The sequence below is a fragment of the Crinia signifera genome, chromosome 3 (assembly GCF_055691185.1).
Source record: "Crinia signifera chromosome 3, ASM5569118v1, whole genome shotgun sequence".
Taxonomy (NCBI): Eukaryota; Metazoa; Chordata; class Amphibia; order Anura; family Myobatrachidae; genus Crinia; species Crinia signifera.
The window spans coordinates 195318916-195342127 of record NC_139219.1 but is presented as its reverse complement, the minus strand read 5'-3'; the positions used below and the strand labels follow the sequence as shown (position 1 = coordinate 195342127).

The following is a 23212-nucleotide window of genomic DNA, read 5'->3' as shown; positions in this document are numbered from 1 at the left end:
CCTATATGATAAAACGCTACCTACGAGGGCTATAAACAACAGGACTAATATCAATTACTGATTAAACATTGTTTCCGTCCTCAATCGTTGTTGTTAAAACCCGTAGTAAGCACTGACTAATTGATACAGCCTAAGACCTATAATTAGGGGATTAATCTAATTAGGCCACCAGCAGACATATTATTCCCTGTTAAAACTATATCCGTGAGGAATATATGCATAGAACCCCCATCGGTGAATGAGTACAATAATATTTTGAAGTGTGGCCAAAAGATAAAGGGGACCCAATTGGGATATTTCTCCCCCTTAATCAATTAATCCACCGTATCCAATAAAGATCAATATTGGACATCCAATCCAAGTATGCACCTAACACCGTAGAAATTGGGAATATTGTACACACCAGGAGATTTTGAGTTCTGGCTCAAAACCTATACCTAAAAATATCCACATGAATGGTGTATAGCACTAATATCGGCGAATTGAGATAGTGCAAAAACCCTCAAATTTGTGGTAAAATAAAATAATAAAGGTGACCCAACAGGGATTTGTCTCCCTTCTATAACACTGGTCTTTAATACCCACATAAGACCAACACCAGATCTTTAAATTGAGTGTACAATAAATGCCTCCCATATTGGGGATAACATACACACCAAGAGATTTGGGGATTGGCTCAATCCAGCAACACCTATGAACATACACGGATTCAGGGATATCAATTCATTTAAATAAGAGACACTAGTGACACCCGTATAGATCACTCAACCTTTCTGTTTATAAACACACCTACCCGTGGATATCTGTAATTAGACTAAAATAGTCATCAGATACCGTAAGGGACATAAGTGTAAAAAGTGAAAATAACCAAAGAGTGTATCTTCACAGTAGAGGGCATTGCATGTTGACACCGCACGTGCAGTTTTTAAAATCACTGTACTCACTGTTTCATGTTATATGTTAGTCTGTATATTTCGCAGTTTTAAAAGAAACCAATAAAAGGTATTTTTTATGTGTAAAAACTATTATTTTTTTCTCTCCTGGTGCACCACACCTTTGACAATCCCTACCCTGTCTTTCAAATTACTCTGTCTATTAATTGTCTGTGGTAGCACACCTCTGCAACCCCATATGCTACGTAAACAAACACCAATACCTGCAGAGGGCCTATATTAAAGACTTATATAGCTTTAATGTGAAAATCTTGTGCGACTGAACCAACCAAAAAACCCCACTCTGTTGTGTTCAACTCAGGTCAGGATCCGGGTAAGAGTCCTGTGTAACGTGACCCATTTACACAGCCTCTGACCCGCCGCTGACCTGGGTTTTTGCGGCGGTGTAAAAAGGGGTATTATTATTTCTTTCTGCATAATGACAGAGAGCTGAGTATAAAGTTCTCATCCAATATCTGCTTTTTCTCTATCATGGGTCAGAGGATAGAGAAATGAGAGTATTAGGGAGATGCTCAAGCTCTGGAAGCAAGGAGAAAGAACTCCTTCTGCTGCTCACATTCGCCAAATAGTAGCACTGATATCTTTCAACATTGCAGTGCTATTAGCTACCTGGCTGTAGAGTGAGAGAGGAACTGAAGTAAAAGGAAACAATGCAACATTTATAACAAAGTATCATTATAGGTTACTATAACCACTATGTATTCAAGTTATTTATGCAGACCTATATTGTCCAACACTTTAATGGAAATGGCTTGTTTCAAGCCGCATACACTGTCTTGACCAACAGTATACATGGTAAGATAACAGCAGTGGACAGGCCAACCAAAAATATCAATACAATGTCATCAAGTACAGCATAGTTTTGCCAAAGCCTGTAGAGACCGAACGATATTGTTGTCCACTGAAAATCAACTGTGCCTGGTGACCGTTTCGGTGTGGTCTCACCATCATTAGGAGCAATATATATATGTACATATTTATATGTATCTCTGTGTGTGTATTCCTATTAGATACTATTCGTTCCAGGCGCAAGAAATAGGCTTTTTTTGTGCTTTTTGCACACTGGCCATTTTTCAGGCTATCCAATTACAACCTATTTTATATGTCCCATTTTCACTGATAACATATATGCTCTGAGAGCTGCTTATTGTGGTTTGGGTATGCATTGCTTGCCTGAACATGCAAAGCATTAATCTCCGATAAGCGACATCTATAGGATTGCACCTGGGGAATCCATTTTACAGCAGCTCCTTTGATCGGTGTCTTGTATAATAAGCTGCCCATTTTTACTGCAATTCTCAAGAGTTATCTGCCAGTTGGCCTTCTATTGGCATTAGAGTATGTACTCTGAAATTATCCGTGATGAACCTGTCAAATTTGAGTAGGATTTTTTGTTGCCTCTGTCTCTGTTGTTTTGTTGCCTCTGTCACTGTTGTTTTGTTGCCTCTGTCACTGTTGTTTTGTTGCCTCTGTCACTGTTGTTTTGTTGCCTCTGTCACTGTTGTTTTGTTGCCTCTGTCACTGTTGTTTTGTTGCCTCTGTCACTGTTGTTTTGTTGCCTCTGTCACTGTTGTTTTGTTGCCTCTGTCACTGTTGTTTTGTTGCCTCTGTCACTGTTGCTTTGTTGCCTCTGTCACTGTTGCTTTGTTGCCTCTGTCACTGTTGTTTTCTGACCACATAACAGGCTGCAATGCCGTTGGAATCGGACACTCTGTCCAAATAGAAGAGCTGCCAGATCTAGTCCGATCTGACAAACATGTTACAAGAAAAATTGAATGATTGTAATGTTGTACCATCATCTTTAAAATTGCACTCCCACTTCTTGCCAACCATTTTAGCAACAGATCAGTAACACTTCTGCACTTTTAGGTTGCAACAGAAAACAGAATGAAGTTGCGGAATGCGGTAACTCAGTTGCAGTTTTTTAACGAAGATGGGGTTGGAGACACGCACAATGTCTTTGTTGGTCCCATTGAAAAGTAAGTTTATACATAGAATTCATAGAAGATCATAGGTTTAAAGGAATGCGCTAACTGACCATTAGCATAGTCTGGCAGTTAAAACCTGAGTGTTTGCCTAAACCTAAGCCCTGCATTAGCCCCATGACACTCAGCACACGCTGGGAAGATTTATTAAGCTCTGTAAAGTGATAAAGTGGCATGTATTTTATCACTTGCAAATTAGCTTGTAACGGTCAAGTTATATGTGGGGTTAGAAAAATAACCGTTACGGCCCAATTGTCCAGTGATAGTACCAGCAACATTATCACTGCACTGGACTTATAAATCTGCCCCTCTGTAACAGGCAGGCCAGACAGTTTAACAGCAGTGGCGGTAGGCTTCCCACAGCATGCAGGTGACATCACTGGCACTCTGCACTACTGGGAGCTGGGCTTCTGACGCCCCAGATGCCATATCAGGCTTATTTTAGTTGTTGGTCACAATTTACCGGCAGATACACATTTTGGCCAGGTGTGATATAGAACATAAACACTGCAATCCTTCAAGTGACAGAACACTGTTATATTGGATCATGCATGATTCACCATTGCTCATCTCATCTTCAAGATCCCTGTAGAATATTAATAATGAACATTTTCCAATGTGGCGTAGAAGATGCGATAAACAAAACAATTGTTGGATACACATTAGATCAGCGGGTATCAAACTGTGGGTCCTGACCTACTCATCATGGGGTCGCAACTCCATGTTGCTGACCATCAGCCTGATGACCTTTCTAATCTCGGTCAGGGATTCAAGGATTCTGAAAAACCATTTGAATTGTCTGTTATTTTAGACTCCTCCCATCATATTGTGCCTCCACAATGCTGCCATGTATGTGCTGTCTGCTGATTACACATGTGATGTGATGACCTTCTGCATTAACTTGCTGGGGTCCTGTAATTATTTTTATTGTCTGATGGGGTCCCAGAGCAAAATAGTTTGAGGACCCCTGCATTAGATGATATGACTTTCCAATTTGCTTTTTGAAATTTGCTTTAAAACGTTGGTTTATACAATATATTTTGAGATGTCTATGCAGCTTCACCAGCTTAGAGAAATCAATTTATTGATCATAAAAAGAGGAGGCGTTTACATTTTATTTGCATGGGTCAAGTCATTCTTTTGGAGGTCGTCTTTTACCCTTGGTTTGGTATGTTGCAAAACTGTAATAGATTTTTTACTGAAGGAATTCGTTAACCTGTTTTTATTGTTTCTGCTTCTTTTCTTTTAGATTGATTGTTTACCCTCCACCTCCTGCCAAGGGTGGTATCTCAGTCACAAATGAGGATCTCCATTGCTTAAATGAAGGAGAATTTTTGAATGATGTTATTATTGATTTTTACTTAAAGTAAGGATATATTATGCATGCATTATTTTATAATAGTGTGTTTTCCTATCTTATTTAGATTGTAAATGTAATAAGTCATTTTAGATGGATATAGCATCTAACCACAAATATGCCCTTGGGGATCAAATGTGAGAATGGATTTTAGAAGGTAAGGGAGTGCTCAGTCACTCAGGTGTGTGTGTGTGTGTGTGTATATGTATGTATATGTATATGTGTGTATATATATATATATATATTAGGTGATTCATCGCGCCCTACGGGCGCTCTTCACACCGTCGTAAGGGGCTGCGCCCCCTTAATTTGTGAACGTTTGTATTGTGAGAAATATGGTTAGAATTGTATGAAAGATGCCTGTATTGCAACTTGAGTTATAGGTGAAATGTGGTAAATAGAGAGCATATGATTTGGAAGGGGGTGTGTATTGTTTAATTAAAAAGCAGTTACAGAGTAAGATGTACATTGATAGTGTGGATGGTACAGTGACATTTGTGGGTGTGGGGGTGTGTGTGTGTGCGCAATAGTATAGTAGGGTGTTTTTGAGTCAGCGGCTCCCCACTGGCGGAGGTCACAACACAGGAAAACAGGAGGCTGGGTAGTGATAGGGGTGTGTGGGCATAAGGGGGACTAAAGAGGAGGGTGGGAGACACAGTGCAGCTTCTGCCAGCGTGGCAGTACAGGAGTACAGGACGGTGGCCCTGAGTCAGTGTCTCCTCCTACTGTGTGGGAGTTAGGGTGCATGAGAGCAGGATGCTGGGCTATGAGGCATGATAGGGGTATGTGGGCAACACAGCGTCAGCGACTCCCCAGTGGTGGAAGTTATGGTTCAGGAGAGCAGGAAGCTGGGTAGTGATAGGGGTGTGTGGGCATACGGGGGACTAAAGAGGGGAGCAGGGGTGCCGTGAATTGTTGGAGGGTCTCGGGGGTGCCGTGAATCGAGGGAGGGGGGGTGCAGGTGTCGGTGAATGTGGGGAGGGGGCAGGGGGTCCGCAAAGTGCAGGAGTGGGGCTTGAATCGTGCAAGAGGGGGTTGCGAATTGCGGGAGGGGGGGTCGCGGGGGGTGCCGTGAATTGCGGGAGGGGGGGGGTTGGGGGTGGGTGCCGCGAATCGCGGGAGGGGGGGCACGGGGGCTTGCAGCGAATTGCAGGAGGGGGGGTCGTGGGGGCAGGGGGTTGCCGCGAATCGCAGGAGGGAGGGCGCGGGGGGTTGCCGCGAATTGCGGGAGGGGTGGGTTGCGCGGGTTGCCGCGAATTGCGGGAGGGGTGGGTTGCCGCGAATCGTGGGAGGGGGGTTGGCGGCGAGTCGCGGGAGGGGGGGGGTCACAGGGTGGGGTGGTGCCGCGAATCACGGGAGGGGGTGGTCGCAGGGGGGGTGCCGTGAATCATTAATCATTAATTAAGGGAGAAGTCCAGAAACAGAGCAATGTGTCCCTCCTGTTATACACACACTTTGACACTAAGAGATAGATATAGATATATATCTATATATAGATATATATCGAAGTCGAATAGCAAAGGAATCTCATCGTGTGTACACACCATTACTCTTTTTGTTTTTACGTCTCCAAAATAACATACGAGGATCACCTTTCACCTCTTCACATTTAATTACCTGAAGATTGTGCATGATTACGCAAAGCCAGTTTGTCTTCCTTTAAAATTAGCGAATAGATATCTGGAATTTTACAGTGTAGCCAATGGTTTTTGGGTATAAGTTTAGTGTTTATTTCACTAATTTTCTTCCCTGTCAATGGACAATTGTCACCCGAATCATTTTCCAATGTCACTTTCAGGATTATGGTACAGGCAGCATGACAATTGGTAGGAATGTATATTTCTTTATTGAGTCCATTATTGTTCCTAGGTAATGGACTCTGCAAATTAGCCACCTAGGTGTTCTATTATGTTAGTATTCTGTTTAGCATTGATGTTGTTTTTAAGGAGGAAATGCTTAATTTTTTTTCCCCTTAGAACAATCCTGGTAGACTACAGTAGAAAGGCCTTTTGGTTTTGTTTCCCTAATTTCTATTCAATATTATTATACAGATGCTCTGTCCTTTCCTAGCTGGGTACACACTGCATGATGTACCCAGCAATATTGCAGCCACAGACCTGTCTGTGATGAACGACTACAGGAAGGGGGGAGGAGTGGCCATGCTGCGTTCTGCATCACCTGTGCATGCAGGTCAATGGAAGACCTTGTAAAGCACCTCCCATGCACATTGCTAACAAATTTGAACGTGCACCCTACACTATTACAAATGATATCACTCAGAAAGGCCAAAATGAGTATCATCATTTAAAATATGGGACTTAAGTTGGAATATGGCAAAATAATTAATTTTATATTCTGAATATAGATTTATTTTTTATATACTCTATGAACTCACAACTATTTTCTTTTCTTTTAACTAGGTATTTAGTGCTTGAAAAACTACGAGAGAAGGCAGATAAAATTCATATTTTTAGTTCGTTTTTCTATAAGCGCCTAAATCAAAGAGAGAGGCGGAACCTTCAGGATACCGCTAACTTAACGTAAGTACATATAAGACCACTACCTATATCATGATATTGTCTATGCAGTCTTTTAATGTGTACATTAAATATTTCCATAGACTGCAGCAAAGAAAACACGGAAGAGTTAAAACATGGACTCGGCACGTGGATATCTTTCAAAAAGACTTCATTTTTGTTCCACTTAATGAAGCGTATGTATAATCTGGTTCTGAATATCACAAACTCTTCTGCATGCTCATTTTCATATAAAGAACTGCTGCAAAGTACAGACTAAATTGCCAGCTTTATTGTTTGATATGAAAGGGGTACATGGACAATAAAAAGCATAGTTAGTTTTCCATAATACTTTGTTCATTTAGTTATACACAATCTGGTTCAAGTAGTCCTTTTTCTTTGTGCATATGTACAGGATTTGGTTATTCTTATTGTGCGTTATTTTTTTTTATAGTGCCCATTGGTTTTTAGCAGTCATCTGTTTTCCTGGCTTAGAAGAACCAGTATATTATCCAAACCCTTACTATCAAGGAACCGGTACACCAGCAGCTGCCATGACGGAGGGAGAAGAGTGCAGGAGCTCTGTTTCTCCGAGTGACTCTCAGACATGTTTGCAAGGCTCTTCTTCCAAATCACCTGTTAAAAAAACACCCAATAAAAAACAAACCCTTCCTCCACATGACGCAAGCCCTGGGGCTGATAAAAGTGACACTCCTAATAGACGAAGTCATTGTGTAGTAAGGAACTGCCCTAAAAGGAGTGATCAAGCGTGCCACGAAGCAGATATGTCTCTAAATTCTCCATTTCCACAAACAGACTGTAGTCCTAAAAATCTAAATGGAATAGCAAACGAATGTAAAACTCCATTACAGCATATTGGTAAGTAGAACCCACAAAATGCAATGCCTGGCCATGCCTAACAGAAATGACTTGTGTTCTTCATATCCCTATTATATACTTATAAGATAGTTAAGGACCAACTACATCCTGGCCATGGCTTGTTTAACCTGCTGCCATCAGGCAGAGGCTACGGGGCTATTTCCACCAGAAGCCCAAAAAGTTTCTTTCCTCGAGCGGTTCACCTGTTGACACATGAAATCATGAACTCCTCACTGTCTAGTCGCACCATAACCCTTTGCACATAATCGAACACGGTGTCCCCTCGGAATAACTTTCTATATGACTGTACATGTTCCCCCACCTGTTTTATATTGTTTATTGTTTATACTGTATACTGTTTACTTGTTACCCACCTGGCTGCTGCACAGCAAACCAAAAACAAATGCCTAGTATACGCAAGTATACCTGGCCAATAAAGCTGATTTCTGATTATACATAAGACATTCCTGCATTTCCATTGCTGTCCAGTTGAGGTAGTTGGACAGGTTACTTTTCTTGCTGCACCTAACTTATGGTAAATTCTCCTTGCATTTACTCTAGCTATATTTATTTATTTTTTCAATTGCAGAACATGATTTTGCTTTAAAAGGGCTTATTTACACCAATTACACTAAATATATAATGTCTTTGAAGTGTACTTCTGTTAAATTGACTTGTGCCTTTTTACTATTTTTGAGATCTGGTTAACGTGTCCTCGTGGATCTAGCCCCAATACACCATGCAGCGCAAGTTGCTTGATGGTAATGAGCAGCCAGGTCCCATGCAACTCTGCTAACAATATACAGAACAGAATGGGACTGGTATTGGAAGAAAGCTGTGACTGCACTGTACTACTGATAGGGTAGTAAGCAAAACCTTACTAATTCTGTGTACTCACTATGCCGTTGGATTTTTCATTCCAGCCGATCTTACGATCAGTAAGTGCATACACACTTTGCAGACTACTCATACACACAGCACGATGCGCAGATATATCTGCAGATACCGGCAGTGCGCTGTGCTGTATAAAATAGCACTTTTCAGGGATAATATGCTGGCTACCAGCATCAACTGAATCAGCAGTGGTAATTTACCATCACTAATTGAATTCTCCCCAGAATTATACACTGTTTAGAAGGTGTATATATGTGTTATACTATTGTTCTCTTTAATTTTTTTTTTTATGTGTAAATATTATTGGAAACTACAGTACAAAGGTGGATTCTGATCTCATGGGGCCCTAGGCAATATCCTGTACTGGTTTGGAGCCCTCCAACGATCCATAGCACAATTTCTTTTGCTTCTGATAGCAGACGGCATTGATAGAACCAACTAGCACAGACAGAAAATCTGAGCGCAGATTGCTATATTTTACACTGCAGCTGTTTCTACAAGGGGTATTACCAAACCTCTTTCACAACAATCGAGGCAAAAAATAACAATTTGAAACAGCGCTGTGAAAAATATATGAATATATTTAATAAAATTACATCTATTAAAACAATATTTTAGCAACAGCAAACACTTCAATCTACATGCAAAGAGCCCTACATGTATAATAAAGAGACTGTTCCCCTTTAACTAATATTCAGATGGTTAGTGCATGCATGCAATCCAAGCATTTCTTTACTTCAACCGGTTTTGTTGGGTTAGTAAAAAGAAACATTCTTTCAAGCTCAGTCCCACCTATGTGCACATGGTGTAATCATTTTTATACTTAAGTAGGTCTCAATGATCGGTGGGAATCCCGGCTTCCAGTCCCTGGTGGCACACTCCGGCCACTTGTGCAGTCCGTATGTGTGCGGCCTTGTCTGAGGGTCACCAACCAGTCCTGGATATACTGTATGTGCTGCCGATGCTGTCCCCTTTGCCTCTACGCGTTTCTCTGCCTGAAAACAATCTCAGCGGCTTCCTCAGGAGGTAAATAGTCTACCTCCTGAGGAAGCAGCTGAGATTGTTTTCAGGCAAAGAAATGCGTTGACGTCAAGGGGACAGCATCGGCAGCACATATATCCAGGACTGGTTGGTGACCCTCAGACAAGACTGCTCACAACGCTTGGATTGCATGCATGCATTAACCATCTGAATATTAAAGGGGAACAGTCTCTATTATAGGGCTCTTTGCATGTAGATTGAAGTGTTTGCTGTTGCTGAAATATTGTTTTAATAGATGTAATTTTAATAAATAAATTCATATATTTTTCAAAGCGCTGTTTCAAATTGTTATTTTTTGCCTCGGGCCTTGATAGAATACCTTTGCATGTGCACAGTCTACCGAGACATGCACAGCTGCGTGAACATCGGCAAAGCGTACCAATCTGAATCAGGATCTAGTCCTTTTGGAAGTAGGGTTAATACCTGTATCATATTTAAATAAACAGACTCCCCATGTACAGTGGATGAATGAAAATATATATATATATATATATATATATATATATATATATATATATATATATATATACACACACACACTCTTTTGAAAGTAAGAAAACACCCAGACAAATCTGTACATTTTACTCAATACATACTTTTTTTTGTCCTATTCAGATGGTTTACACAGGATACAGATAAGCTATAGGGACTCAGGAGATGATCTGAAGAAAAATGAAGATGAATTGATCGATTTTTCTGATGATCAAGACAATCTGGTGGGTGATCTTTTCCAATTTTTGTTTGCTTTTTTTTAGATGGAACTTTTTGGGTTTTTTTTATGTGAATGAAATGTTATATTCTCTTTCATAGATTTTTTAGTTTTTTATTGTTTATGTCCTTTATACAGTAGTATCTCATAGAAAGAATAAGAATCCTTAAGACCATAACTTAAGACATTCACAGGGGCCCCCTCCTCTGAGCATGCATCACCTTCTGGGGCTATGTATTACCTTGTGCCAGCAAGCTGGCCCATGATCCTCTCGCGCACCATCTTAAAAGTGATATTTGGGAAGATGGTGCTTGTGTACAAGAGAGTACAGAGTGTTAGTCTCAGTTGCGCCCTCTTCCCCAATTTCTCAATGGGATCATGGTGCCAATAAGAGACTCCCTTGCCTTGCATCCATCATAAATAAAGTATGCCTATTCAGGAACTATTTGTTAAGTATATCGCTACCTGAAAGGTAAAGAGAAAAATGGCTATGTGTATTTGCCAAGTTTCTACTGTATTATTACCTATATAGTAATAATTATTTTTTCTGTGCTTATTATGCTCCGCCTCTAACCACACAAGCCAATAAGAAATAATTGCTCCATTACCAGCTAAACTGTCATAAATGTTGGTATTGATCTTTACACCTCTGGGTCCAGTACTGGTACAGCCCTATTGGAGCACATGTGCACCAGTCCTTAGGAGATGAGGGATCCTTTCACTTACTGGGAAAACATATTCTTTATAATGTCAATGCTCCTTTAGCCCGATCAGTGAGCACTTACTGGGCAGCGAGATATGACGCTGCAGCTGTCCGCCGTCCTTAAAAGTGGACAGATAATTGAATTTCTACACTGTAAAACTTTTTTCCTCTGAATTCATTGGAATACAATTGGGTGGCCACCAATTATGCTGCAGTCCTAAAAGTTAAACGTGAGGGTGGTGATTTTTTTTTCTATCTGTTCTTTTATGTGAGGTTTGATGAGAAAATTAGAAAATAACTATGTATTTCCATGCAGGATGATAGTTTAGAACAAAGTGAAGCATGATGTTTTTTAAAGTGATTTTTAGGGGGATATTCAATCTCCAGCGAGCACCTCCCATCGGGGAGATGCCCGCCGGGCCCTATTCAATGCTGTCTTCCCCGACAGCATTGAGCAGGGTATCTCGGCAGAACGAGCCCGACATCACTAGCTGTCGGGCTCGTTCTGCCGAGAACAGCCGGGAAGTGACGAGCTGCCGGCTGCAGCTCGCCTCTTCCCGGCCGCAACTCGCGGCCACGCCCCCTTTTCGCTCCCCGGCAGGCGGGACATTGAATCCCGCTTGCGTGTTCTCGGTCGAGCTGACCGAGAACGGGACAGGGTCACGGCGGTCGAGCAAGCTCGACTGCCGTGACCCTGACATTGAATACCCCCCTTAAAATGAAAAGTTCTAGAGGATGATGTGTATATATATCCCTTTAGTGCAGTGGCCCTCCCAATGGATTTAGAGAAAATTAATTTAGCACAAGAATAAAAACCACAATGTAATGTACAAGGCATTTCTAATATGTCCGCCTAAATCTATCCTCCGTGCGATACAAGTTTTGTAGTTTTTTTTTTTTGTTTGTTTGTTTATATTTTAAAAACAACTTCTGGGGGTGTGTAGGCCAAAGAATTCCTGAAGCATGGAGAGCACCAAACTTCACATTGGTTGATGGACTTTTAGTATTCGAGAGCACAGTTTTCATTTTCCAGATTAAGTAAGAAGGTTTGCTACTCCAATGGTACTGCATTTACACTGAGTGCATTTATGAATTCCTTTTTGTAGGATGAAAGCAGTGATGATGGTGGCCTTGCTGATGATAATTTCACCTCGGAGGCAGGAAAGTGGCATCTCAAACCCTCCCTCTGCAAGCAGTAAGTGTTTTGCACACTGCACAACCAGAATTAGAATAAATGTAGCATGAGTGGAAATTCTTAGAAAACATTTGATTTGAAGCTGCAGACAGAATGAGGATTGCAGTATTGTGAAGCACAAGGTATAAGGCTCTTAAGAGGAAAGCATTGAACATGGGGAAAATATTCATAGATGTTGTACCACTTTAGCTGATAATCATTTTAACTATAGCAGTGTCTATGAGGAATGTACTCTTTTGCTGCCTTATCTGATACAAATTAACAATCTAATCCGTTATCACATGGTGATAAATCGGCCCCTTATAAAATGAAAGCAAATGTTGTCGACATTCCCAAGAAAAGAAAAGGCAACACCATAACATCCAGGAGTTTTGGTATCCTAATGGCAACTGCTGGATCAATTGTTAGATAGTGGAAGCTGCGTCATACCACCAAGGCAATTTCCTAGTCATTGCCGTCCCCCAAAACTCAGCATTCAAGCAAAGAGACATTTGAGGGAAGCCATAGCAAGGCCAGCTTCACTTGGAAGACACTGTAGAGTTCTGTTACTTAGGAAGGGTGTGTAGAGAAAGACTTTACTGAAGAAAACAACAACAACAAAGCATTTCTGGACATTTTGCAATTAAACATCAGTGTGACCCATCTAAACGTGGTTTTGTGATCAGATGAGACCATTTTAGCTATTTCACCCCAATTCAAAATGATACGTGTGGTGCAAACGTAATATGGTTCATTCCTGAACACACACTCTCCTCACAGTGAATCCTGAGGGCTGGAGCTAGACTTCGTAAAAGACAGAGGGATGGTATAAAATACAGGCAGGTACCCCCAAGACAATGTGCAGTTTCACCAGGTCAATGATTCCAAACACAAAGCCAAAGCAACACAAACAAGCATGGTTGAGTTACAAAAGGTAGCTTTGCTACAAAGTCCAAGTCCATTAGCATCATCCAACGTACTTTAATAATCTGGAGCAAATCCGTATGGACCATTGGGCAAAAGCAAGCTGCATTTTTTCATATCTGATGACTAATAATAGGGTTGACAATGTAGTTTTAATGCTCACAAATTCACAATAAAAATACTTTATTAATGCAATTTGTGATCCAGACTGCAGTGTTGTTTTTCATAATAAAAAGCAAGTAATAATTATCATTAAGTAAAATTGAAAACCATTCCAGGCTGTATTGTACTGTACAGCAGAATTGTAACCTGCAGTACAGTGGTGAGGATAAATAAGGGAATGCACATTTCTCATATCCCCATACCTATAAATCAAATATATCTCCAGTCCCCTGTGGCTTTGTATGCATTTAATTTACTTTGTCAATAAACCATTTTATAAACATATTGTACATATGCATCCCCGATAATCCAGCTAATTCTCTTTTGCATTGCATTTGTTATGTGATAACAAATGTAGTGATGTGTTGCTCTCAGCATTGCTCATAAATAATATATTCAACATGAAGACTAACTGCCTTAATTTAACTTGTGCGTTTTATGTTGCTCTATTGTGAGCGCTGAGCATTGCTTGGAATGCTTCATACACTGGTATGTACCAGCATTGCTTCCTGTGGGCACATTAATCAACCGGAGGAGTTAGAACACATAAATAAAAGTGATTTCAAAGTGAGTAAAAAGAATGCTGAGGGGAGAGAACATTAATATGTAAAGCAGAGAAAGGTTGAAGTATGATGCACCAAATATAATTTCACCGGTGCGGTGTTTTTTTTTTTTCATTCCTCCTGTCTGTATTATTACGTTTGTATTTTTCTTTTTCCCCTGCTGCCTAATAATTACAGGATAATGGTTTTGTCTAACTGTGCATTATAAAGTAGCAGTATCGCTAAAGCATAACATTATTCCTCTCCTAGTTTTTAATTGACTTAAGGGGCCCATATACTGTATCAGGAGTGCATCAGTCCAATTTGCCTGTTTCCTGATGCTTGGATCAGAGCATTAGCTAAATCCATCATGTTGGAAATTAGCTGAATCTGACCCCAAAATGATTGGAATCCTGCTGGATTTTGCAGATTTTCTGACCAATTGAAGATCGGCACCTACAATTTTGCATATTGAAATGTCTTGTTAAATGTAGATGTTTGTACATCTACATTTTGAATGAATAGAATGATGGTACTCCATCCAAACTGAGGTTTTTTTAAAGGGTTTTACATTGTAAATGACTTCCCCTTTTAAATAAAATAAAAAGTCTCTAAGTTTAGGCGACATTGCACATGGCTGCTGGACTGGTACAGCATTGCATCTTGTCTGTTGTGATGGAAAGTGGAAAAACAAAAATATACTGGTAGGTTAATTGTCAACCAACAAAAATGCATGTACTTATGGTAGTGAATATAGATGGTAAACTCCACTGGGGCAGGGACTGATGTGAATGGTGAAATATTCTCTGTAAAGCGCTGCAGAATATGTGTGCGCTATATAATTAACTAGTAATAAATAACTATACTAATTATTTGTTTATTTAAGTATTCTACAAGTATACAGTTAAAATAAACGGCTAATGCATATCCATTGTTGTGATTTTGCTTCCTTGCGCCATGCTTACACTTATACCTGCTGTGAAGGGTTTGGCAGGGAGGCAGTGCATGATAGGAAGCCTGCCTAATGACTCCTCAGATCTCTAAGCCAGTGATGCAAGGAGCCTGAAGTAACAGACGATTCATCTAAAATTTCAGAGTCCTTGGATCACTGGCTGAGATATCAGAGAAGTTATCAGGTTAGCAACAAGGAGACGCGTCCCACTTCTGGGTCAGGACACGCAGTTTGACAATGGCAGGTCTACTCTAATATGTGGCTTAAAAGTTGCTGCTGACTGCCGGGAACTTTTTTTTTTTTTAAGAATAATTAGTAAAAATCTAAAAGGTTGCTTGTTTAAAAGAAAATTGCAACAATACAGTAATAAACTACTGGAAGGGTGTGTTTTATATGGAATAGTCCTGCAGATAAATACATACAGCACATAAATTAACTCCAAAGCACAGCAAGGCAAATACATTCGATTTGGACTATATAGTACAGATCTGTACTATACAGTCTTGCCTGCACTGTCTATTTTTCTATATGATTTTGATGCTGCGGGGCCACACACCAGAATCGAATGTGTTACATTTCCTTTCTTTAGAGAAGCAAAATCGAATAGAAAAATAGGCCAAAGTGAACCATGTGTACAGGGCATTTTGAGGTTTACTGTATTTGTTTACCTATTGTATTGTGCCGAATATACCTTGTGGCTTCGAACATATAAAAGATGATAAATATGATGATCTTTTTGTGTTTCGGTATAGAAAGAAGATACCACTCATAAGAGAACTTAGTAGTTACTTCTATATCTTAGCATAGAGTCCGGACTTTCCCTGTATTACATACTGTACACATACAGTACCGTGTCGGATAGTGATTGTACATGCTCTGTAGAGTCTGCAGGTGTCACTATTGCGTAATGCTGTATATGAACAGGCTTAATCCATAAAGTGCAAAGAAGAGAAGTATAGAAGATTAAATCATATTTGGAGTAATGAACTCGGTGCTATGTGACAAAACTATAGTTACAAAGATATTTTGGCTTGTACATTAGAAACACAGGAATCCAAATATTGTATATAATCATTAGAGTACTTGGTGAGCTACCGTGAGAGTTGGTAGTATGATAAAATAGTAGTATACATCAGAGGTTTGAGAAGCGCATATAATCCATGGAGTCTTCGCAGTGTAACAGTGGCCTTGTTTTATGCTCAGACATCTATTTATTTTCCAGTTCATAGAGCTCTTCATAAAATAGCCTCCTTTGTGCAAAGTTAAAGGATGAGACTTTTTTGGAGTTAAAACAGCTTCAAGCTATTATTTCTATTGTGTATTCTAACCCTTGTATGCATGAGCAGATTTTATGTGTGTCAAAATACTGTATGTCCATAATTATTATTTATTTATTACCAGTTTCTTATATAGCGCACACATATTCCGCAGCACTTTACAGAGATTATTTGAACAGTCACATCAGTCCCTGCCCCAGTTGAGCTTACAATCTATATTCCCTACCACATGTACACGCACACACAGACATTCCTGGGTTAATTTTGTTGGGATCCAATTAACCTGGTTTACCAATTAATCAGTATATTTTTGGATTGTGGGAGGAAACCGCAGTACCCGGAGGAAACTCACGCAAGTACGTGGGGAATATACAAACTCCGCACAGTTAGAGCCATGGTGGGAATCAAACCCATGACCTCAGTGATGTGAAGCAGTAATGCTAACCATTACACCATCCGTGCTAAATGTTACAAGGTTGTTAAAATTGGCCACAGAGTACTTATTTCATATAGGTACCTTATTCCATTTTTTTCTTCAGCCTCTGGGTTTTGTTTTTTACTTTAGGGGTGGACCAACCTTATTAGAGACAAGCAGTTGCAGCACATCTGGTGTCCCACCCCAACATCTCTAGTACCTGTTTGGTGTGCTCCGGATAGGGGAGGGGAAGCTGTGTCTCTCAGTATTTACATTTACCTCCAGTGCAGGGTTGCCTGTGGTCGAGGCAGAGTGAACTTGTGGCCAGGATTACCGCTTTTGTTTTTGTATTTATCGCTTATCAATATTTCGTGTATTTCTTCTTTCATTTTTATCTGCACCTTTTTTGGTACTTGTTTAGTTTCACGGCGGCAGCGGCCATGTGTCTGAGTACCCTTGCGGGGCTCTCTTCGCTCGCCCATGCTTTGGGCTCAGTGGCTCGCAGTGCTCGCCACGTTATCTAAAATCTACTCTATGCCAACATGGATAGTAGGGGTATGAACTATCTACGTTGGCATAGAGTTAATTTAGTTTATTTTAGATAGTTTGGTGAGCGCCGTACCCAAAAGTTCACGGCGGCCGTGCTGCCTCCGTGAAACTAAACAAGTACCCCTTTTTTTATTTAGAAGGTCACTTTTTAGCACTCATGTTTTAGTACTGGGCAGAATGTGATGAAATGTGAAGTGCTGCTTTGTGTATAAGTATACATTATTTGTGTTCTACGAATAATGACCACACCATTTGTAGCCATACATACTGTAGTCTAAAATTACCCCATGCTGACATGGACTCCTATTTACATTTACTGATGTATTGGGATGAAACCCATTTAGCCTAGCTGTTTGAGTATAGGTTCCTGTTTAAGTGCTTAGCATTGCGACACGTTTTTTTCCCTGGCAAGTGGTTTTGTTTTTTTCACTCTCCCCTTTGGCAGTTCTCTTCCACAACAAAGCTTTCCTTAGAGAGAGCACAATTCCCTCTAGAATGATAGCTGGCCTATTATTTAAAAACCTGGTATTATCAGGTGTTTGCTTCTAATTATGAGGCAGGAAAGCTTGTTGATAAAAACCACTACGTATTTAGAGTTTTGTCTGCTATGGGGAAAACATATAATATAGCATTTTTCATATTCAATATATGGTATATTTAACCCTTTGAGTGACAATGCTGTAAGAGATCAACAAAATATTCACTCAAAATGCCAGCATCGCTCATAGCGACAGTTATATTAGTATAAATAAATACAAACACCAATTCATTGAAGTTTAGTTAAATATTGCACTGAAAAAAGAACAGTCACTGGTAAGCGATTGTGGCATTTAAATAAATGTTTTAAGGATCTCTCACAGCAACATTGGCACTCAAAAGAGTTAATAAACATATGTATAAATTGACACAGAGAGCTGTGAACATCAAGGTTTACATAAAAGGATATAACATATATGCAAGAACTTTTACTAGCACATATGCAGAGAAGTTTTGTATTGGGAGATGAATATTATATCGGTGTATAGTTACCTTAAAATATATATATATATATATATATATATATATATATATATATATATCTGTCATTATCTCTGGATCCAGTTAGCGTCTGTTTTTATTGGCCGAAAATGGACACATGATCTGAAGTAACTCCCAAATCTTGTGTGCCTTCGGCTGTCCGGTGGCTGCACTCAGCTTGCGTGCCTCAGGCACCCAAAGCATAATACCCAATAATTGCAAGCATCAGAGCTAAAATGGAAGCCTCATCTAACTTACTAGCAGCGGTAAAGTACTGCTACTAATAGGCTAGCGCCCATAGATAGATTGATAGATACATATCATGTCATTCGCTTCAGTAAATTTTAAAAGAAAGCTATACTAGTGTGACATTTTTGCCTATATAGGACCGGTGTGTTGTGGGTTCTCCAGCATGTAAGTGAGTGTACTGTATATGTGATGGTGCCCCTATATATTTTGGTTTCCCAGTTATTCAATGCATAATTCAGTTTATAATGCAAATCCAGTGTATTACAGGGTTTAAGAGACTGGTACGCTGTTAAGTAATGCTTCTTTTAACATTGTTTTAATTTGTGACTCTTAAGTTAGATCATCTGGGTTTTTATATTGTTTTATGCTCTAAAATGTTTCATTAGTATTCCTTATTTTCTGTTTCCAGGCCCTGTATTCTGCTGATGGATTCTCTAAGAGGTCCTTCTCGTTCCGCTGTGGTGAAAACATTACGAGAGTAAGCCTAATGTGTTTGTTTTCATTAACACACCTTAATACTTTGGTCATGTGTCAACCTCATTTTCAGTGTACATACTATGTATTTTAATTTGTTATTCAGATACCTGGAGGTTGAATGGGAAGCTAAAAAAGGAAGTAAAAGAAAATTTTCCAAAGAGTTTATGAAGGGTTCCAATCCCAGAGTGCCTCAGCAAAACAACTTCAGCGACTGCGGCGTGTTCATCCTGCAGTATGTGGAGAGCTTTTTTGAGGTTAGGTTATTGACTCAAGTTCTGTACTGCTGTTTAACATTATTTTTTTGGTGTGTGTGTATGTATGTATGTATGTATGTGTATGTATATATGTATGTATATATGTATATATATATATATATATATTCCCAAGAAACCGTCACTCACTGGGTTAAACCAATGTTTTCTTTGTTACCTTGCTCTGGTGCCTTCTCTTGTAGCAATACTTGGTCAGAACCCAGCAGCATATACATACGGAGAGAAGGAGTGGCACTCTGAGACTTGAAATATCGTGGAAACTCTGTGGTTTATTAGCGATGTTTTGGGGCTCACACCCCTTTCTCAAGCCACACACACACGTGTTTAAAATGCAAACAGTGCACACATATATACTCACAAGACGCGGCAAACAAACAGCAGCTCCTCCCTCTTTGTGTCCCCTCCAGCTTCCGCTTCTCGCCTCGTCTCCCGGCAACGCTACCTTCGTTGTCAGGAAGTGCGTCAGCCGGAAGTGACGAGCTGAGAGCCTGGGGCCGTGGTTCGCTCAGTCGGGACAGCATCCTGTTGCCATGGGGACGCGGCTGTACAAAACATCAAAATAGACAAATACACTTCTATACAAGATAAAAAACAATGTTAAAAATACATATATCAATACCATACCTAAAAGCTTCAATACTCCTTATGTGAAACAATAATAATGTTAGACCCTGTCCGTGTCAGGGAATTAAGAGGTGGCATACGTTTGCGTATGCCCCCTTTGCTGTGTATTTGTAATTAGCAAGTGCACATACCTCATGCTATCTAGCCTCTAATCATCATCATGTGCTAAAATCTAAATGGTGTACGCCTATTAAAAGGGTGTTATTTTGAATAATCCTCTTAACTGGATGTGCTAAAGGTTGCAAATTTACATGGTGATACTTTTAATATTCCATACCATATGCCTCTAATGCTCAAACTCGGTATTTAAACTTAACCGTCCCCCTGACCTTCACTAGACTCTCACAGGTTGGGTCCATATATATATATGGTCAACCCCTCTTGAAAAAGGTGCCTATGCGCCGAAACGGCCGTCGAGGAGACGTGAGATTTTGATTATGTATCTCTGATGCCTATGGGTGTTACTATGCTTTGATTCATATGAGCTTGAAGATGTTTGCATTGCATTAAATATGCACTAAAGTATTCCTGTTTTGGACTTCCTCATTCCTGGTGCCGGTGGCCTTGTTGATTACAGGACCATACCTACCTCTATATATATATTATATATATATATATACTATTGAAACCTGTATTTGGCATAAATACCAGCCAGATATCATCAATCTATTTCTTTTTTTACATTTCTAGAACCCTATTCAGAGTTTTGATTTGCCCATGAATCTGACTGATTGGTTTCCACAACAAAGAATGAAGACTAAGCGTGAGGAAATCCGGAATCTTATCCTTACGCTGCAGGAACTGCAAAACAAAGACAAGTTAGGGAACATGGAACTTAATACAACACTGCCACCTCCACAGGAGAGCACACAGTCGTTTGTCAGCGACTTTGAAACTTTCTGAACAATGTATCTGTGGCATGCTTCTCGCTCATCACACAGGCAAAGCAGAAGACTTCAAATTTGCTCTACTTATACGTTTCAACAATAAATGGATCAGCCACTCTATTTGTGAATATGAATGCTAGTGTATAAGTCAGGAGAGGGACCGGTCCCCAAACAGATATGGAGTATGTGGAGCTGGGAAATAATATTTGTACATACAGTAATGCGGCAATTTCTTTTCAGTATTTATAAGTCTTTTTCTTCCCTTTCTTTCTGTTCTTTAGAAGTGTTTGTCATTCTCTTAAAAGTACATAGACAAATTCAAAGTACACTTCAAATAAAAAGAATATATTTATAGGCTCAGATTAATGTGTATTCTTATTTAGTACGAAGTTCCCTTTTACAGTATGTTTGACATGTACTTTTCTGTTCAGCCAGAGCATGTAGTATTTGACATTCAGATTTTTATTTTCTCATTATTCAAATCATTTGAGATTTGATTTTCGTTTTTCTCACATGCAACAGTACTCAATTGTTCTGTTCGGTTTTTTTTTTGTTTGCTTTGATTTTTACTTTATTTTTAACGTAAGAAAATAAATCTACATTAAATTATTCTACACTTATAAAGGGAATTAGTCACACAGGTCCGTAAGATGATTAAAGGATGTGCATATTTTGCTTTTGTTTTTTAGCAGAAATCGACTTACAATAGCAAAATAGGTCAGTAATGTCTCTTGAGTCTTCGTTTAGCCCACACAATATTTGCCTCTACTGTGTACACATGACTGGGTACACTTTTGAATGCATTGTTGTAATGTTTTACCACAAACGAACAATAGAGGGATTGTATTGGTAGATGCACCTTATTCATGAAGTCATCTGAACTTTACAGCTAGGACCAAAGTGTTCTAATGAGATTAATATTATATATGTTCTCAGAAAGGCAGCAGAATAGATTTATAAATATGACCCTGTTTATTTCTCAATGTCTTCAAATTGTGGAAAAACAGTTCTAACCTTTTAGTCATGCTCTTCCTGCAGTGCTAATGGTATGCAGTCCTTGGTTCAACAATGTCTAGGTTGGCACCTAAGAATGGTTGACATACCCTAGGCTGACATTGACAGAATGTTGACACAAGCGTAATGTCGACATGGACAATGCAATTTTTTTTACGTTTAGTGTGCCGAGGCACCATGCCAAAGCATAGTGAGCGCATCGGTACACTTATACGGTGTCCATGTCAACGTAGACACCAAAACCATGAACACCGCATGTTGACCATGTCTTAGTCACTGTCATCCTAGACATTGTCTACCATCTATACTGTAGACATGCTTATTTCCTTATACATTTACATATTGCGACAGCGTGGGGGGCTTTTTTTTCTGCACTGAGGGGTTTGGCATGGCAAACTTGTAGACATTAAAAATCAGAAGAACTTCTTAGACTAATATAAAGTAGACATTTAATAATATTACAGGTTCCAATTATATACTATCCGACTTAGCTTCGCTGAAATAGTCATTAGAAGACAAGAGGAAAAGATATATTATTACAATGTTTGCTGGAATCCAACTAAAACATAAACAAGTGTTTACTGTATAAAGCCTCTGTATTTTGTATCTGCCCATGATGCATAACAGAACATCCCTCAGTGCCTTATATATACTGTGTCATCTTACAAGCCGTAGAATAGCACAGTCCTGTTGTCATACAAGAAGGAAATGCCATAAGTGCTGGAAATTAAGCAATTTTCTCCTTTTGTATTCTAGTTTGGATTGGTAATATATGATAATTATATAAAGTATTGTGTACATATATTTCAAAGTGCATCATTTATCCACACTGTGCAATACTCCTTATAAACCACACCAGGTTTATGTTCCTTCCTTGTCTATTTTTTGTGTCATTTGATACTAGATTAGTGTTCGATCAAGCCACTTTAGGGTCTTCTGCTGTTGGCAAACTATTAACTCCATAGAATTTAGTGCAATAGTTACTATAAGTAAAAGTTGCACCTATTTGCTCCAAACAAAATTCCTGTGTTGGAAAAAAACTTTTTTTTAAGGTTTAGTATCTTTATTAACATGGTGTAGGTAACACATTATGTACATCCCATCTTATGTTTAAAATGTCTTTATATGCTGGAGCTATTCCTGATGAGCACTGATATTGGCCATTATTAGTACATATCTCCATATAGTCTTTGGCCGTACAAACACGTTTAGTAAATCTATACAGAATGTTGGGGTGCACAGTCTTTCAAGCTGAATAGGTTGAAATAGTTTTTGTTTTGTTATTAGTTATGTAATAGGCTATTTCTCTAAATAACATATTTATTATTTTTGAAATAAAATGAATATTAAAACATGTTTATGTACGAAGCAAATTCTTCATTCATATTGTATATTTATTGGTTATTTTAATTGTCCAAATTACAATCATGAGAATATGAAAACTGCATTTAATATGTTTTTTTTGTAAGTGGTCTAGAAAGCTTTACGGCATGTTGAGGAGTATCCAGGCTCTACAATATGCTAAAAAAAGTCATTAGAGACACCATAGATTGAAAAATTGAATAGATTAGCATTTTCTCTGTCATTCAAATGAATTGGCAAAGAACTAAAATGCTTTACCTGCGGTATTTTATTTCTAC

General features: G+C 39.2%; 1 protein-coding gene across 8 annotated transcripts in view; it reads left to right on the top strand.

Annotated features, from left to right (window-relative positions):
• Window positions 1-22928, top strand: part of SENP6 (SUMO specific peptidase 6) — an 80691-nt gene extending 57763 nt beyond the window's left edge. For all 8 annotated transcript variants that reach the window (XM_083177181.1, XM_083177180.1, XM_083177175.1 and 5 more), the window contains 10 exons: window positions 2823-2932; window positions 4188-4304; window positions 6716-6835; window positions 6916-7008; window positions 7266-7690; window positions 10241-10341; window positions 12144-12232; window positions 18708-18776; window positions 18879-19029; window positions 20362-22928. In XM_083177181.1, the coding sequence (XP_083033307.1) occupies window positions 2823-2932; window positions 4188-4304; window positions 6716-6835; window positions 6916-7008; window positions 7266-7690; window positions 10241-10341; window positions 12144-12232; window positions 18708-18776; window positions 18879-19029; window positions 20362-20574 (1488 nt within the window). In that variant the 3' untranslated portion in view covers window positions 20575-22928. The remainder of the gene's footprint in view (window positions 1-2822; window positions 2933-4187; window positions 4305-6715; window positions 6836-6915; window positions 7009-7265; window positions 7691-10240; window positions 10342-12143; window positions 12233-18707; window positions 18777-18878; window positions 19030-20361) is intronic.
• The last annotated feature ends 284 nt before the right edge of the window (window positions 22929-23212 follow it).